Source organism: Bubalus kerabau, chromosome 9 (assembly GCF_029407905.1).
Source record: "Bubalus kerabau isolate K-KA32 ecotype Philippines breed swamp buffalo chromosome 9, PCC_UOA_SB_1v2, whole genome shotgun sequence".
NCBI lineage: Eukaryota > Metazoa > Chordata > Mammalia > Artiodactyla > Bovidae > Bubalus > Bubalus kerabau.
This window is the reverse complement of record NC_073632.1, coordinates 96,178,258-96,197,462: the sequence shown is the minus strand read 5'-3', so window position 1 is coordinate 96,197,462 and position 19,205 is coordinate 96,178,258. Positions and strand designations below refer to the sequence as shown.

The 19,205-nt window shown below is 43.6% G+C and overlaps 1 protein-coding gene across 4 annotated transcripts in view; it reads right to left on the bottom strand.

The window, feature by feature from the left end:
- PLEKHG1 (pleckstrin homology and RhoGEF domain containing G1) overlaps nucleotides 1-19,205 on the bottom strand; it is a 251,373-nt gene that overhangs the window by 27,222 nt on the left and 204,946 nt on the right. For all 4 annotated transcript variants that reach the window (XM_055535956.1, XM_055535955.1, XM_055535957.1 and 1 more), the window contains 6 exons: nucleotides 15,027-15,177; nucleotides 10,437-10,568; nucleotides 7,712-7,894; nucleotides 7,525-7,620; nucleotides 7,255-7,341; nucleotides 1,444-1,477 (listed from right to left, as the gene is read on the bottom strand). In XM_055535956.1, coding sequence (XP_055391931.1) covers nucleotides 1,444-1,477; nucleotides 7,255-7,341; nucleotides 7,525-7,620; nucleotides 7,712-7,894; nucleotides 10,437-10,568; nucleotides 15,027-15,177 — 683 coding nt within the window. The remainder of the gene's footprint in view (nucleotides 1-1,443; nucleotides 1,478-7,254; nucleotides 7,342-7,524; nucleotides 7,621-7,711; nucleotides 7,895-10,436; nucleotides 10,569-15,026; nucleotides 15,178-19,205) is intronic.

Below are 19,205 nucleotides of genomic sequence, written 5' to 3'. Positions count from 1 at the left end.
AACCGACGGCACCACAGAGACTGGGACTGAACAGCTGACCCTCTGGGTCCTCATGTGTCTCCATCTTTCCTCCTCATTCTCACACGCCCATCCATGACCTCACCTTCTCTACAGAGTGTCCATTTGTATTATATACATATTGATAAATCAGCTATACGAATATATTGTACAGCACAGGGAATACAGATAATATTTTATAACTAGAAATAAAGTAAAATCCTTTAAAACTGTGAATCACTGTTGTATACCTGGGAATGATATACTGAAATTCAACTATGGAAGTGTGTTAGTTGCTCAGCTGTGTCCGACTTTTTGCGACTCCATGGACTGTAGCCTGCCAAGCTCCTCTGTCCATGGGATTCTCCAGGCAAGGATACTGGAGTGGGTTGCCATTTCCTTCTCCAGGGGATCTTCCCGAGCCAGGGATCAAACCTGGGTCTCCCACACTGCAGGCAGATTCTTAACTGTCTAAGCCACCAATCAACTATACCTCCAAAAAAAAAAAAAAAAAATCTCAAAGAGATTTTTACTGAATAAAATAAGTGGCTTCAGAGAACACAGGGCACTGAGCCCCAGCCTAGCTCTCTGATGGGGTCATGTTGCATCATTTCCTGGTGGGGTCCAGTGGGCATGCAAGGGGGAATCTCAGTGCTGGTGCTCATTTCTTTATTTCAGTAACGTTTCATTTCTTTTCCTGCTGGAGATTAACAACCAGCAGGCTAGGAGGAAGAGAGGGTGTTGTTTAAGTGAATTAGTGTTTGCACTTGGGGAAAGATTCCTCAAAAGTAGGAAGTTTTCAGTAAAAGTTTCTGTCAGACTTGGCTGTAAGTCTTTGAAGCTATTGCTTCTTTTTAAAGTCTGTTTAACCTGGGCAGTAACAAGGATGTGGTAAGTGCTTTGAACAGGTCTTATTTTATTGGAAAGACCTCACTTGTATTTATTCTCTGCCTGCTACGAGAAGTGTAAGACACAGTCACATGTGTGGGGCAGTTGTAACTTGAAATGTGAGCTGTATCAGGAACCAACACCTATCGAGTTAGTGTGATTCTTACAGATAATCAATATATTTTTTGCTCATGGGGGTGATGTGGGAAATGCATTGTGAGACCTTCATTGTTTTGGTGGTGATGGAGGTGGGGTAAGAGGTGATCCTGGAAGCATAGCTTGCTGTGAGTTGATGTGGAGATGTGATGATGAGCCATTGGCGGGCTCACAGATGAACCAGGAGAAATCAATGGAGAAAGAAGCCAATGGGTTAAAAAGAGATAATACTGTCCAACTGGCTCTGTCTGTTACAACAGTGAATAGAGAGCTGCTACTTTCTTCCAGATGGGTTTTGACATCTCATAATTGACAACTGACATCTGTAAACCTGAAGATAGGAAATGTGATAGATACACGTGGACAATGAGATTTCAAATTGTGTAAGAAAACAGAACTTACGAATGGCATCCATTTCAAGTATTGCTTGCTTGGCCTGAAAGAAAGAAGATGTAGTTATGATTACAAAGACCTGTTTTGTTTGTTCCTTGTTTAAACTACCAATCCCAAGACAGGTTTTACCCCACTGGGATGAGTGGTATTTGAAAAGTTTTTATAAAACTAAAACTCCTTTCTTTTAGGCACTAATACAGAATTCAAGGGATTCAAACAGTTGAGCATCCTCATGTGGGTGGTAAATGCTGTCCCTTTGGTGCCCCGGGGCTAAGCTTACAGCCTCCACCAGGCAAGAAAAAAGGGAAGGAAGAAAGGAGGGAAGGTGGGGGTAGGGGGGAGAAGACAGAGGGAGGAGGAGGAAGGGAAAAGAAGAGGGAAAGAGAAAGACACTTTCACCAAAGGATCTATACCTTGGCTGAGCAGCTTTTCATACAATCTAGATTCCTTCTATGCAACCCTGGTCTATTGAATCCAATCTCAATCTATGCAATCAAAGTTTCAAGGTACAGAGCCTACACCATCAGCCCTCCTCATATCACGGGGCATGGTAATTCTTTTGGGCTGAATGCAAAATACTTGCTGGACGGTTCCTATGTTTTCCTCCCTCCAAATATGATGCACTTATCAGGTGACTCTCCCAGCTCCCTGCAGCATGCCTGCACCACCATCTCTTTCATGTGCCCTGGAATATCCCGAGGGGGAGAAAGAGCTGCAGTGTGGGAGAGGAGCCCTGGAGGACACGGTCTGTGATCCAACTCTAGCTCTTAACTAGGCAAGTGCTCTCACATTTCTGCATAAGTTCCCTCAACTTGAAGATGGTCAGATAGGACCCACCTTTCATACTTGCTACTGGTAGCAAATGACAGCCATTTAACCCAGTTAGTTACCATCTACTCCCGCAGGGGACTGACCCGGATAACCTTGACTCTGGCTTCCTCTACATACATCCTTCTCCCCACCTCAACCCTGAGCTTCTGAAGTTTATTGCTTTGAGGCTTCTTTTGGTTATGATTGTTATCATATGTTATCAATGTTTAGGGAACTATAAAAAGATAAGTTAATGGCCTTAACATGAATTATTTTGCCTGAGGATTCAAAGAAGAAAAAAATAAGGTAGGCTTTCTTGCATCTTGAATGTCATTTTCGTTTTTCAAGGTAGTGTGACTGAGCCTACAAATATTATGCTAAGAATAACTTACAGAATAATTTTACTTTGTCGCAGTACGTGACATCACAGTAAAAATGTCTAGGCTAAGTGGCAAAAAAAAAAAAAAAAAAAAAAGCCTTGATGCAGTCACCTTAATTTTGAGAAAACAAATGTTTATCCTTTTTTATAACACTGATCTTTTTACCATACATTTAGAGTTTGAGGTTACTAGTCAAGTTAATTTTAGACACAAATGTTAGCACAATTTCTGTGAAGGGCATTTGCAGAACCATGTGTATATAGAAAATCCAACAGTTTCTACCTGCACCTTATTCCCAATTAATCTGGACAAAAGTTAGTGTATATGGCACATATATAGATGGACCATATGGCTAACTTCCAGGAAGTTTCTTGATATTTATAAGCTTGACTTTAAGAACTCAGTATTTTTTTTCTTGCTTTGATATTTAATATCAAAAAGTACTATTCCCATATTTTCCACTAGGGGTCAGTCAAGGACCATCACAGAATTAAAGGACCAGAAGGAGGTTTTGTTCTTTGTCATTTGTTTTAGTTGCTAAGTTGTGTTGACTCTTTAGGAGGAACCAAACTTCTTCAGCTGTTAAATAGTAGAACAATGATACATTTTTGGATATTTTTCCCATTATGCATTTTATTTAATAAGAGTAAAATCTTTTGAAAGCTTTAAGAAAATAATTTAAGAAATAGTCTTGAGAAAAGTAAAAAATTCAAATTAGTAATAATCCTGCTTAAATAAGATAGAAAATTGTCATAACCTTATAGTGGATATAATATAGTAAATAAGAGTGCTTTCATTTTCCCCGGGAACAATGTAGTTAAGACCATCTTTGCGGCCAGGCAGAACTGGGTTTGAATCTGGACTCAGTCCAGATTGCATAAACTAGTCCTAATTGCATAAACTAGGGCAGTTTACTTTCCATCTCTGAGCCTCTGTTTTTATTTCTCTAGAATGGGGAGAACAAGACCTTTAGCAGAAGGCATTTTGCTAAAAGGAAGAAATAAGCGTATAAAGTACTCAGCACACTGCATGGTGCTCAAGCATTTGTAGCTGAAAAAATAGATTGTTTACATCCTAAAAGGGTCAGGGCCAAAAAAGTACAATTCTACCATGACTCTATTAACCCTTATAAAATATAAAGGGAAAACTGCTTGGAATACACACCCCCTAGTGTGGGAGAAAGAGGAAGTTCTGTAAGCTAGCTTCATTTTGCAATGGCCAATAACTGCCTTTCAGAACCCCTTTGGCAGTTTTGATTTTCGCAGGGACAGGTGAACAACAGGTGGGGCTTATGAATGGCACCTGCCATTGCTCAGAAGGGCATTCCAAGAGACAAGGCCAGCAAACAAATGATTAAGTATGAAGACAATGCATTCACCTCTCTGCGTGAGTTACCTGACCCCTTGGAACGCCCTGATGAGCTGAGACTCACGCCTCAGTCAAAGCCCACACCCATGCACATTCATTTCCTGGGCACAGAAGCGCTGCTGACAGCCCCTGAGGACAAGCTTCAAAGACTTTTCAAAAAGTATGCAAAGAGCAAACAGACTTTCTTTCTCAGAAATCTCAGATCGCGTCATTTCCCACCCAGTTCTACCCTCATGAGCATCGTCCCATTTACTGCTCTACTTGATTTCTCCCTGCCCCAGCATAGACCCCTTCCCCGGATGCGTGGATCTTCATATCCTTTAGGACATCTAACTTTTCCCTTCACTCTAGAACAGCAAGCAATGCATAATCACAGCCGCCCCCAGAGCCTATCATCATCCAGAAGTGCCCTCCCTTGCAGGTAGGACTCCAGAAGTCCCTCCTTCAATGACAGATCTCTGTATTTCCATCTCTCCACCCAGACTCTTGCTGAACCAGTTCTCTGACTCATCCTTCATGCACCTGTTTTTCCTGGTTGGTTTCATGCTCCACTCAGCCTGGGAATTATGCTCAATCACTGCAGGTTGGATACTGGTTAGCACTCTGCCTTCACTGTTAACCTTTCCCCTCACTGCTCTGCTGGTCCCCAGCCTTGGGCAACCCATGTGTGCCAGGGTTCTTCACACTAGTTTCGAAGTTGCTGAGTCATCATATTGGTTCATGGTGGTCAGCCTCAGTGGGGTCCAGGATTCCTTTCACAGATGGCTGTAGTCATCCCCACTGACTCTCTAGCCTGTGGTTTTTTAAAAAATATTTATTGATTGATTGATTTGGCTGCACTAGGTCTTAGCTATGGGACATGGTATCTCTGATCTCCACTCCTGAATCCAAGATCTTTAGTTGTGGCATGGGAACTCTTAATTGCGGCATGTGGGATCTATTTCCCTGACCAGGGATCAAACCCAGGCCCCCAGCATTGGGAGCACAGAGTCTTAGCCCCTGGACCAGCAGGGGAGTCCCTAGTCTGTGTTCTTTAGCACGTACGCTGAATCTCTCCACTTGCCCTTGGACACCTAGCCCCATCTTTGCTTCCACTCACCCAGCAGATGCTATTACCAGCAACTTTAGTGAAGGCAAACCCTTTAAGCTCTCTCAAGTCCACCTCAAAGTTTATCCTCTCTTTATTTTTCTTCTTCCCCCAGCTCAGGGAAGACGTTTCTGACTCTTGACAAGACTAACCCCTACACCTACTGGTAAAGTTAATATAAAAAGTGTAATTAGCATAGAGAAGGTGAATGGATTTGTTAATTTTATATAGAGTTGCACCAATTTCTGGTTCCTAAGACCAAGGGAATTAGTTCAAGCTTTTAAAAGCTTGAAAAAGCCATTTTTTATATATGGAGGTGTGCATTAGCAGTTCTTACATATTTTTTCAGTAAATAGTAAGTTTTGAGTTCCTATTATTATATTCACAATCTTATGTTTTTATTAGACTATATTTACAGTACACACCCCCACCACAAATTTTGGATTAAGGATGTCCCTATCCTTCCATCTCCCCAGAGTCACATTCCAAGGAGTGCCCCACCTCTTATCTTTCCTGTCTCCTGCTTCCTTTCCTCATCCCCTCAGCTTACATGCCCACGACATTCTTCACGAGGGCAAAGTGTCTTCCTTTGCTCTTACCTCTCCTCAAACTACCACTGTTTGTCCCTTCTGAACTTTGCTTTAAAAAAAAAGGCCACACCCAGTCTGTTCCTTATTTATCTTCAACCCACTGCTCTCTCTCCCCCTTATGTCTTAGTTGCCAAACCTAATATCTGCTTTTCTGTTTGAATCTGTTGTCATCTCTGCGGCCTTTGAGACGGTTACTCCACTCTTTCTCAGGGAGGTTCTTTCCTTCCTTTGTTACCACACTTTCTCCTTCGGTTTTCTTACTGCCTCATTTGGCCACTCTTTCTTTGGTTCTTCTCCAAATCCTCCGCCCCTTGCCGAGCACTTAGATGTTGGATTCTAAAGGGTCTGTCTTCCCGTTATGCATTTGCGTGGGCCCTCCTATCAAATCTCTGGGCTTTGGTGACTTCCAGGGTGGAGAGACCTGCGTCTCTCCTGCAGCTGAACTGCCCCTGCAGATGGGCCACCATGCCTCCCTCTCGGGCCCATCCAACCGGTTCCTCTCCCTGGCAGCCTGTCTTGGAACTTACGACACCAGCCTCTTGGCCCAACACCTGACTCGTCCTTGACTTATTTCCCCCTCTCCTCTCCTACATTGCCTCTCCTCCTCCTCTTCTGCTACCTGGCAGTGCCCCTCTTCTCCTTTCCAGCCCACCATGGAGACCTGCCAATTCTTTTCCTGCTGCCAGTGATGCTCTACCAGCTTATCCATCACACTGTCCCCAAAGTGACACTCTCAGAAAACAGCACAGACCACAGCACAGACCCCTCCCTCCAAAAACTTCAGGAGCTTCCCCCTACAATAATCCAGGTTCCTCAGTGTGTGTGTGTGTGTTCAAAGCCTTCAAAGGTCAGCTGACTGCTTTCCACTTCTCTAATCTTACCTCCTACTCCATCTCTTGAGAACCCGACCATTCAGTCTGAGGACTTCCATTCAAGCACAGTCTGTGCTGTTTAACACGGGGCCCCTTTTCACACCTCTTTGTTTTTTGTTTATGCTGTTCTCTCAGCTTGGTTTCCCTTGTTCTTTTCCCCATTTAATAAAAATATTCCTCATCTGCCAAGACTGAGGTAAAAGGCATTTTCTTTCCTCTCCTCACTCGACCATAAACTTGAATACTTTACTTGTCCACAATATTTGGCTTATCTCTCTATTAATTCATCATATTTAGCAAACAGTTCATCATTTATATGACTAGCTCCCTTGTCTGCAGATTCCTTCGCAGCCAAGTCTGAGTCTTGCTTTCCACAGAACCTAACCCAGCTTTATTTACCCTAGGTGCTTAGCACAGTATTGAATAATTCTCATAATTCCCTTATTTTCTACTAGTGCTCTAGAAAATTCTTTTACAATCTTTCCCTTATTTTTCTTCTTTCAAACAACAACGGCATTAATGAACCAAAAACTCTCTGCAGAGTCTTTCTGCATATGAATCTTTTTTGTATGAATGGCTGGTACAGTTGTTCCCTTATGTAGCTTCTTTTTCAACAGTCTTCATTTTGAAAATGCACATTTATTCCCATCAAGCTGTCTTCCTGAGACCTGAATTCCTTTCCATTTTATTGTTCGTTGCCCTCATGGTCTTACCTTAGCTGGAATCTTTGCCGCATGATTCTCCAGGATCAGCCTCTTCAGGTGCAGAACCCACAGGCGCTTGTCTTGCTGCGACTTCGCCTACCAGGAGGAGAGGTGGACAGTCACGCAACCCTACCTCTCACAAGACACGGACACTCCTAGGACCTCTGGCCAGACGGGACACATGCAGGGTGGCCAGAAAGCCGTGGAAAGGCCGTCAGGCACGTGACGCTCATCATGCACGAGGGTGAGCCTCACAGGGAGACAGGGGGACGCTGGTACCTGAACCGTGTGCTGCAGCTTGGGGTTCTTGTAGTGGAAGACGCTGAAGCTGAGGGGCTCCTTTGGGATCACTTCTACCAGCATGAGGTTGCCGCACTGGAGGGGCAAGCAGAGAGGGTGAGGCAGGCTTGCAAGGGAGCGGAACCAGCACCCCCAGTCCCCACCCGGGACACCCACTCAGACCTACCAGGATGTGGGCTTTGTATGTAAACGTGTCGTCTCTCTTCTTGGTGATGAGCAGCAGCTTGTCAAAGAGGAAGAGTGTCCGCTCATTCTTGGCCCGCTGGAGGCGGAAGGTCCCTTCGAGCACTAGCTCCCCGTAGCTGGTCAGGTCTGGCCCCTTCCAGTTGGTGAGCAAACTCTGTATCTCCTGAAAGAGTGAACATTCCCTGTGATTAAACAGGAGATGGGAGGGCAAAGCGGGGAGGACACAGGGGCCTGTTTGTTGAGCTTTGATGGGTGCATGCGTGCTGAGTTCCTTCAATTGAGTCCGACTCTCTACAACCCTATGGATGGTAGCCTGCCAGGTTCCTCTGTCCATAGGATTCTCCAGGCAAGAATACTGGAGTGGGTTGCCATGCCTTCCTCCAAGGATCTTCCCGACCCAGAGGTCGAAAGCACCTCTTGTTTCAGGCTTTGGGAGGTGGGTTCTTTACCACTAGCGCCACCTGGAAAGCCTACCGAGCCTCAGGAATGGGGTCCAAATACCTGCGGCAGGGTCTCAGGGTCCTGAGTGGTGTCTGATGGTGTCTGATGTCCACGACATAAATCTGCATTTAGGGCTGGTGTCTCTTAGGCTTAATAAAACTTAACCAAGGTGTTATTTGACAAGTTGCTAATTACTTCTTCCCCTCTTGCAACAATCCCTCTACTAAGGCAGTGAGGTTGTCTTTCAAAAGCCAGAAACAGAGGCTGCCAGTGTGTGACCTTCTCACCATGTTCCCAAGATATGCTCATCCCTTATCTTTTGGACAAAAACCTTCAGAGCTACTGACCTAAAAACCTTCTTCCAGAAATTGAAGTCACACCACATACAAGTAACCCATAATCAAAACTGGTAGAAGATTACACAAGATACATCTTCTCAGAAACTTTCTGACATTAATCCCATTCATTGGGGGAAAGGAAATGAACATTTCTTCACCAGTGTGTTTTTTGTTTTTGTTTTTTGGCTGTTTTGGATCTTAGTTGTGACTCACGGGTTCAGTAGTTTCTGTGTGTGGGCTTAGTTGCCCCTTAGCATGTGGGATCTTAGTTCCCTGGTCAGGGATTGAACTCACGTTCCCTGCATTGGAAGGCAGATTCTTAACCACTGGACCACCAGGGAAGTCCCCCATTGCATTTTTAATGGAACTTGATAAATAAAAATGGATAACCTGCCTTTGAAGTTTCTTTGGGATATATTGTATGTCCATATTAACTTTTTAAAGAAAATGGATTTTATTATTTTGGAAAAATGAAAATATTCAAAAACAGCACTGAATTAAGCAGCCCACAAAACCACTCAAAAATTCTTAAGTTGAAGGTACTGCTGCTGCTAAGTCACTTCAGTCATGTCCGACTCTGTGCGACCCCATAAACTGCAGCCCACCAAGCTCCCCCGTCCCTGGGATTCTCCAGGCAAGAACACTGGAGTGGGTTGCCATTTCCTTCTCCAAGTTGAAGGTACAAATGGAGGTGATTCAGAGCCAGAGACTGATTTAGTGGAGTCTTCAGACTGCCAGATAGACTCCTAAGCTATGAAAAAACAGTCACTGAGCCATTTCTGAATATCTAGCTGACATTATGTCTGACATTATGTCTACAGAACACTTCAATGATGAAGCATTAAAACCTTTATTATTGCTTACACTAAGCAGATATGGCCTGGAAGATTAGAATGTCCTCTTCCTTTGATTTTTGACAGTCAATTACTACCCTCTGGCTGCATGTAGATGAAACCCGAATGTATAGGCCAAAGGACATGGTTTTCTCCCCTCCCAAGCTGAACGCAGGTGCTCTGCATAGCATGGAGTCACACTGGGCTTTTCTTTTACTCCGGGGACAACCAAGAGCCTCAGCCTAGTCTCTGAGCACACATGACCTTCAGTTTTTAAATAGCGCATCTTCTAAGGTGCCTAGGGCATGGTCACTGACTTAGCATCCATCCAAAGTTCCCAGGAATTTAGAGCTAAATACGGTGATGATGGAAGGGACATTAGCAAACGTGTCTTATTTTAAAAGTGAGGGGTCTAAAATGCTGCAGTGACATTCCCCTCCCCAGGAAAGCTGCTGAGGACCTGGTTCTGGACTTGGTCCTCCTTCCTGAGTCCCCTGCCCCACCACCACATGTTCACCATCTCATGACTTTGCGTGAACTAGTGACAGAGGAACAGAGGCTTAAAACCCTTTTACACATTTTGGACACTCAGTCGTGTCTGACTCTTTGCGACCGCATGGACTGTAGCCTGTCAGGCTCCACTGTCCATGGAATTCTCCAGGCAAGAATACTGGAGTGGGTTGCCATTCCATTCTCCAGGGGATCTTCCTGACCCAGAGATTTATTTATTTTTAATTGAAGGATACCAACTTTGCAATATTGTTGGTTTCTGCCATACATCAACATGAATTAGCCATAGGTGTACGTATGTCCCCTCCCTCTTGAACCTCCCTCCCACCTCCCACTCCATCCCACCCCTTGAGGTTGTCACAGAGCCCCAGTTTGAGTTCCCTGAGTCATAATAACTACATTCAACAATGATCAGTATTATTGATGGCCTAATCTTTTATTTTGTCCTGATCTTTCTTCGCGAGATCTATGATGAAGACCCTGGGTGACCTGCAACACTGAGCAGACTTAACATCTGATTTAGGAAACGGTAACAAGCAATAGGCCCATGGCCTCACCAGACACTGCCACGCTGAGGCCTCACCTGCAGGCGGACAGCGTGTTCATGCTTCCGCTTCATGTCGTTGATGTGCCAGGCCACTCTCTGCATTGTGTCTATGGCATCAAGCACCACATCGTAGCCCTCTGTGTCCTTGTCAAGGTGATTTTCTATTTCCTAAAACACAAACAAACAAACAACAAAAACCACTCTAATTATTTTCATTTTTTCCCCATATATTCACTGAAACAAATGGTACTTCTATGATGAGTTTCTCATTTTATTTTTGCTTATTTATTTACACACTACTATCTTTCCTTAAGATCTTGAGATAACTACCAGAAAAACCTGCAAAGAAATGATAAGAATGAATAAAAATAGAGTTAGGAAAGTTGATTAGAATTTTACAAGGAGGAATTTGACAAGGATGATGAAACAAGTATATAGGCCATTAAGTCTCACAGAGACATCAGGGTGATTGTAGGAGATAGGAGAGTTGATACTGCAGTTGGAGATTTCTGAAATTCCTGGGGGCCAATGTATATAGTTCTCTCTCTTAAAATACAGAAAATATACTGATTTTTTTTTTTTTTCTCCCAGAGGAAGCAAAACATCACACATAGGGCTTAGTACACAACAAACTAAAGAAGAAATAGTGGACATTATGTTTAAAAAAAAAAACCTATGTAGAAAGTGTATTTTCATGTAGTCAATGCTTTAAAGCCCAAATGAAATTCACTAAAGATACTCCTTCTGAGTGTTGAGAGAGAGCTTATAGTTCAAGTATTCACTCTCTGATGCTCAGAAGAATGTAACACCAGCACTTAGCTAAGCACTGGAATTCCACAATCCCAGGCAGATGAGAAAGGGACAGGGTTCTATTCCAGTTCTTTCAAGTACACAAGACACGTGTCCCTAGACTTCCGTGAGTCTAAGGATACGGACTATTGCATAGTCCCTTTAATCCTTTATCTTCTCAACAGTGCCCACCAGAGAGCTAGGTGGTAAATAAATGCTTATTTAATTGAAGCTGTATCTTGTTAAAAGAGCAGCAATACATTGTAGGTATCTAAATTCCAATGCAAATATATAAAACAGTAAGAAGATATTATGATCAATTAGATTGTTCCTATGATACTTATCATGCACACATGTTAAGCTCAAGGGTGGAGGTTAAATCTTATGGTATAAATTATGAAAATTCCATTGTTTTATAGTCACTTTGTTCACTTTTACTGAATCCTCAAACTTTCCATCCAGCTAGAAACTGGCAAGGAATTTACATTTTCTGTCTACACTCAGACTCAGCTGTTAGAAAGGTCCTATGAAACCATATCACTAATAACTCCCAGGTAAGATCAAGAGCAGCACCCCACTCCAGTACTCTTGCCTGGAAAATCCCATGGGAGGAGGAGCCTGGTAGGCTGCAGTCCATGGGGTCACTAAGAGTCCGACACGACTGAGTGACTTCATTTTCACTTTTCACTTTCATGCACTGGAGAAGGAAATGGCAACCCACTCCAGTGTTCTTGCCTGGAGAATCCCAGGGAGAGGGGAACCTGGTGGGCTGCCGTCTATGGGGTCGCATAGAGTCAGCCACGACTGAAGCGACTTAGCAGCAGCAGCAGCAAGATCAAGAGCAAACTTCAAAAAATAATCATTTCTTCTTTTAGCCTGAGAGGCACTTCTGTTGATCATAAACAGACTCAGAAGTACAGAGTGTATTCCTGTGGGGATCTTCACAGGTGACTATACAACTTTAAAGTGATGTGAAAGACATAGAAGGAACACTCTAAACCAAGTATGAAAGCAAAAATACTCCAGGAAACCAGAAGTTAGTTTTAAATTCATCTAACCACTGTTCTTCCCTTTTTCTTAACTGTACAGACCGAGTGGTTGTATCTTCCACAAATTAGTATGTTGAAATCCTTTCCTTTAATGTGCTGGGATTAGGATGGGGCTTTTGGAGGTGATTAGGCCATGCAAACGGTGACTGCAGCCATGAAATTAAAAGAAGCTTGCTTCTTGGAAGGAAAGCTATGACAAACCTAGACAGTATAGTAAAAAGCAGATTCATCCCTTTGCTGACAAAGGTCCGTATAGTCAAGGTTATGGTTTTTCCAGTAGTCATGTACGGATGTGAGAGTTGGACCATAAAGAAGGCTGAGCACCAAAGGATTGATGCTTTTGAATTGTGGTGCTGGTGAAGACTCTTGAGAGTCCCTTGGACAGAAAAGAGATTAAACCAGTCAATTCTAAAGGAAATCAACTGTATATTCATTGGAAGGACTGATGCTGAAGTGCCAATACTTTGGCTACCTCATGCGAAGAGTCGACTCATTGGAAAAGACCCTGATGCTGGGAAAGACTGAAGGAAAAGGAGAAAGGGGTGGCAGAGGATGAGATGGTTAGATGGCATCACTAATCCAATGGACATGAATTTGAGCAAACTCTGGGAGACAGTAGAGGACAGAGGAGCCTGGCATGCTGCAGTCCATGGGACTGCAGAGAATTGAATAGGACTTAGCGACCAAACAAGAGGTCATGAGGGTAGTGCCATTATAAATGGGGTTAGTGCTCTCATAATAGAGACTCCAGAGAGCAGTCTTGCCTCTTTCTACCATGCGAGGAAACGAAGAGGAGAAGGCAGTCTGCAAATGAGAACTCAGCCATGCTTGCCCCCTTATCTTTGGCTTTCAACCTCCAAAACTATGAGAAATAAATGTTTGCTGTCCAAGTCACCCAGGCTATGGCATTTTGTTATAGCCGCATGTACTAATATCCCAGCTTTTAATTTAGAGGGTGAGGGCTGTTCTTCCTAGCAGTTAACTCTTTGTAAGAATCTCGAGTGGAGTCTTGTTTAAGTGACAGAGATCTGAAACTTTTAATTGACTTACTGTCTAGAAAGCCGTTAGGTAGATATTATTGGGACACGCTGGACTCAGATGGGCTTCCCTGGTGGCTCAGATGGTAAAGAATCTGCCTGTGATGCAGGAGACCCAGGTTCGATCCCTGGGTCAGGAAGATCCCCTGGAGAAGGGAACGGCAGCCCACTCCAGTATTCTTGCCTGCAGAATTCCATGGACAGAGGAGCCTTGCAGGCTACAGTCTATACCATATTAGCAGAGTCCAGCAAAGATCTATCGTGGGAAAGTGAGTATTTTTTAAAGAATTATTTGGCACTGATTTAGTAAATTAATCCCACTAAATTTAGGGGTCATTAAAGCCAATCAAACAACTAAAGTAATATCCACAATGTGGTTTCATAGGACACAAGACTCTCCCAAGATGGGCCACACAGGCAAACAGACAAAGCTGAGAAATTTCTGGTAAAGATGGACAATAAAGAGTGCTTGCAGTTTTAAATGTGTGTGAACTGGGCAACCTTGGAATGCTTAACCAAGTTAGAAACCTGGAATCATTTAAAAAGAGATATATGTATACTGAAGGCATGTTGATATAGACAGGAACTCTGGATTTAAATCTTTTATGAAAAGATTTTTAATGTAGCATTAAAAATAATAAAGTAGGGGTGTGGGAGGAAGGCTCAAGAGGGAAGGGGATGGATATATGCAAACATGTGGCTGATTCACTTTGCTGTACACCAGAAACTAACACGACACTGCAGCCCTCCAGGCTCTTCTGTCCATGGGACTCTCCAGGCAAGAATACTGGAGTGGGTAGCCATTCTCTTCTCCAGAGGATCTTCCCAACCCAGGGATCAAACCTGGGTTCTCCTGTATTGTAGGCAGATTCTTTACTGTCTGAACCATCAGGGAAGCCCCATTGAAAGCAATTATACTCCAATTAATAAAGTAAATTAAAGCAACAAAATAAAAATAACAGTTTTTCTGTATTGACTGCCTGTGAGGCACCATGAATATGGGAAATGCACAGGACTGGAACCCAGGTAGTATCTTGACCACAGCCCTGCTCCTAACCTAACCACTTGGCTATCCTGTCTTTGTCAAATCGCCAAGGCAATTCACCCTCCTTAAGGAATGAAATTACTTTAGAGAACACTATTTTCCATTTTTATCAGCTTCCTTAGAGGATAAGAAACAAGAATGTATGAGAACTATGTCTACTTTTGTTTCTAAAGCCTCCTTAAATTTTGTACAAATAATGGGAAATGATATAAAGAGAACAGAACCCAAAGTGAGGTGAAGCCCAGCTCAAAGACATTTATCACACTGCTCATCTGTCTTCTCTCCTTTCAGGCCTTTCTCTTTGCTCCTACGAAAGCCAATCTATGACAAACAGCTCTTACTCCCAACTGCCTACCGAATCCGGGCTCATGGAAGTAAAATAAAACATGCATAAAAAAATCTGTTGTTCATTAAGAAGACAGCTCCTTGGTTGAAACTGTCACTGCCTGGAGTGAAGGACTTGTAAGCCCTTTCACCATTAGAGATAAAATGAATCTTTCTACTTGGCTGTTATCAATGAGGCTGCAGGCCTACCATATAAATATCTCTAATTCCTCAAAGCAGATTAGTCAGTTGTAAAGTATGAGTGTGGAAAACGTTTCCATATGTCCACAGCCACTTTTGATTTTTTTTTCTCCTAAACTTAATATACACACATAAAACCCTTAGCTTCTAGAAAGTCCTTCCAGTGCAGGCAGAAACTTACATGCAAAAGGAGATGATACTTGAGAATCCGCTGAACTGGCTTCAAGAGATAGGACCCCAGAGGCAGTGAATGTTTCAAAGTTTCCTGCCGTTCCCTGAAGAATTTGGCCAGCATCTTGTTCCTCATACACTCTGTTAGCACGGCCACAGATCTGTAAGAATATTTTAAAATCAAAATTGTAACTCTTAACATAGATATTCAAGTTTTAAATCCCAGTGAAAGTGAAAATGTTAGTTGCTCAGTCATGTCCAACTTGGTGACCCCATGGACTGTAGCCCGTCTGTCCATGGAATTCTCCAGGCAAGAATACTGGCGTGGGTTGCCATTCTCTCATTTGGGCGATCTTCCTGACTCAGGGATCGAACCTAGGTCTCCTGCATTGGAGGTGGATTCTTTACCATCTGAGCCACCAGGCAAGTCCTTTAAATGCCAGAGTAAGTATCAAGGCTTTAAAGCAGATAAAGCGGTAATAGAGCAATAGGTAGACTAGAAGGCCTCTGGGCAGGTGAGGAAAAGGTGTCCCTCTGGTTGAATTGGGTGAATCTGGTCCCGATTCACCTTTATTAGGTGAATTAGAAAAAGACACTATAAGAGGGTGCTGAAACATGGACCATGGCATCTATGCTGCCAGCTCTGTCCTTCAGGGGATGAAGCCCCTATCAGGACATAGGACTTGCCACAGGGGATTTGAATTGGATGGTACCCCAATTTAAAGGATCTGCCTGCCAATATAGGAAACACAAAAGGCACGGGTCTGAGCCCTGGGTCGAGAAGATCCCCTGGAATAGGAAATGGCAATTCACTCTGGTATTCTTGCCTAGAAAATTCCATAGGCAGAGGAGTCTGGTGGGCTACAGTCCACAGGGTTGCAAAGAGCTGGAGCGACTGAGCACACACACATGAGCATCTTTGTTCATTGTTCAACTTCACATCTGCATTCAGTTTTCACAAGCTACACTGCAAGGAGAGGTCACCACTGTACTAAGAAAAAGGAGTGGCTTCTTTCCAGCAGACCCAGCCCCATGCCAGATATTTGTCACCTGCTTTGCTGGTTGTGTTTGTGTAAGTGCACAATGTGTGTGATGTTACATGCAGGTCTTTGGAGACCTCGTCCCCCAGGGAACTTCCCTTTGAGAATCTCTGAACAGACCTTTCTGTCCACCTCCAGGTATCTCTCTCCTCATTCTAAATTCAGTTTTTGAAACAGCTAGTTAACCTTGGTCCTCCAGGACCGTGCTTTACAGAGTGTATTAGAAAAATGGCTCAGGATTCCTTCTCTACTCCAAAGGCAAGAAGTATGGCCTCCAAACATCCTAGAGAGATGGCTGAAACAACACTCACATCTTATACATGAAGTTGGTGGTCTTGTGAGGTCACACACACATGTAAAGTAAAATCTTATGGTCTCATAAGTTAGAAGCAGATGGAAGTATTTCAGCTCCTTCCTCCCCAAGTCTTAATAGGTTTTCAGAATTAATTCAGAAAATTGGAGCCAAACAACAAAATAAAACTCCTTGGAAGGAACTGACATGGACGGTGGTCTCCTGACGAAGTGATCAGATTCCCTTTTGTGTCTGACTGCTTGGAGAAATATCTGTTCAAATAGATTTATTTTTCCCTTCAAGTCCAGATTTCAAAACAATTCTTTACCATGGAACCCAGGGACTTTTCTAAGGCTCTTTAGAGTCAGAATCAGCTGCCCACTGGCTGGCTAACCCTCTGAAGTCTTGAGTTCTTGCACAAGGATAAGACACCTGCAGGAGATGCTAAGCACACTGAACTCCAGATTGAGGCCACGGGGGGACATTCGAGGACAGTGACCTGAGCAGGTCTGGCCCTCTCCCTGGGGACAAGAGGGAGGGCTTGAGCCTCTTCCCAGGGAAGTCACTGGGGCGTGACTGCTATGAAGAAGGACATCTGTCAAGGCGTGCAGGAGACACTTAATATCACCGGCCCAGGTCCAAAGGGGGAAGACACGTTGTCAGATGGGCTGAAACACCTGGCGCTCACGGCTTGTGAAGATGGGGGAGGGGAGGGAAAGCTTGGGCCTCAGAGAGCAAATGGTTAGGAGGGGGACGAGAGAAAATCTTTTCCTATGAACATGAAAACCACACAACTGGGCAAGACTCAGATGTACCACTTCACTGAGAGGGCCTCGGAGCATCCTCCTGCTAACATGTTTCTTTCCTTCTTTAAAGTCAGACCCCAAATACAAAACACTTCCTCCAGGAAACTGTCCTGACTTCTCCTCCTTTGTCTCATGCATTTTTAGCCTCTGTTACACATGACTGAGGTGGTTCTGCGCTGACTTATATTCACTGATTTGATCTTTCCTGATGGCTGTTTCACTATTGCATTTGGTTCAGTTCTGACCCTCAAAAGAAAATGAACTGCTTGAAGGCAAGGGATATTAGTTCCTATCTCCTGCCAGTGTACACTGAATGTGGACTTGTGCTCCATGAAGGACAGGCCCTCAAAAATGTCCTTGCACAAATGACTGTCCCCGACCCTGAAGCAGCCAAGTTTATAAAAGTTGCTTTCATTCTGCACTCTCCATTCTTATTACGAAGTTAGAAAAATCTTCTTAATATAAACCTCCAAAACTAAATATTCAGAAGATATTTCTTCAAATGACATGTTTATAATGAAATTTACACAGACATAATCCTCCACACAAGCCACTCTAGCATCTGGCTCCCGATAACTGGGTCCAGGGCTCTGCTGCTTCTTCAGAGTTGGAAAGGTTTTCCATTTCTCTCAGGAGGAAGGTCTATGGAGAAGTTGAGGCCTGATTCTGTGATTTCTCTGCATCAAGGTGTGGTATAATGCTGGCTTTTGGCATAAGAACCACGGATTTAGTTGGGGCATCCTACAATTTCCTGATTATCTTTAGCAGAGAGGTGGCAACAAATGTTTTAGGAGAGCATTGTGTAACTGAAACTGTGTAAAGTGTGGGTGGGTCTACAGATAAGAAGAAGGATAAATGTACTAATATGCATGTGGGGTTTTATTTTGTTTTCAGAGAAACCTGGGAAAAACATACCTGGCCACCAACCAAATAAATCACCACAGCACGATATGCAGACCAGTATTTACTCCAATGGAAAGAGTTTTGCCACTGGTAAGCCCAAGCCTCTGGCTTCACATCCTTTAATCCACAATGGCTTTCTAGGGCCACCCCCAGGCAGGAATGACCCACTTGTTCTTCCTGACCACAGTGGCATGAGGGGCTCAGCCTGCTGGCTTCTCTTCGAGGTGGACCCCAGCACCTGCTTTATCCTTAAGGACATATCCATACCAAGACTGGCTACAGAGTAGATAAAAGTTCCCTGAGCTCTCTTCCTGGTTCATGCCTAACATAACAATGCTAGTCCTGCTAGTCATGGGCAGACAGACAGTAGAAAGGTACGGGGCAGAGGGAATCACAAAGCTTCAGAAATTCTACAAGGATGTAGCAGCATGAGGTCTGAGGCCAGACCAACCTTGGTTTGAATCTCAGCTGGTTCGCTCACTTGTCAGCTGTGTGACTCCTGTAAATTCAATAAACCTACTGGAGGCTCGATGATTTCATCCATACAGTGGGGATGGGGCAGGGATGGTGATGAACAAGCACTTCTGGAGGACTTATCAGGGCCAGGCCCTGTGCTGTCTGTATGTTCTGCTTTTCTTTAATCCCTTAACATCTCTAGATTGCTGGGAAAACGAAATTCAACCACATTTTGTATTTATAGCATCAAGAGCAGCACTTGAAATTACTAAGTGCTCAATAAATGTCTTTTGCAGAAAAAAATATTTCCAGCAGAGTGAGTCATGGTCTTAGACCTGATTCCCTTACTGAATGATCACTGAGGCTGCTCCTTCAACGGCCCTCCTGCCAGCACCTCTGGTGTAAGTGAATCTAAATTGATGGTCCAGGTAGGAAGCTTATCATGATCATTCCCTTCTCTGAGCTCCATAAAACTTGCATAGCTTCTAAAACTTACATAGCAAAAATATAACCTATTTTATCCCCAGATGGATTATATAAACTCATTAGCAGGGCATCCCACATTCTTAAAAACACAGCACACATACAAAAGGGTTAATAGATAAGCCTTCTTCTAGCCAAACACTTCTAGGAGTCCAGTGGAGGACACCTAACAATCATTTTGGCCTCCTTCAAGGTCATTCACAATGTTC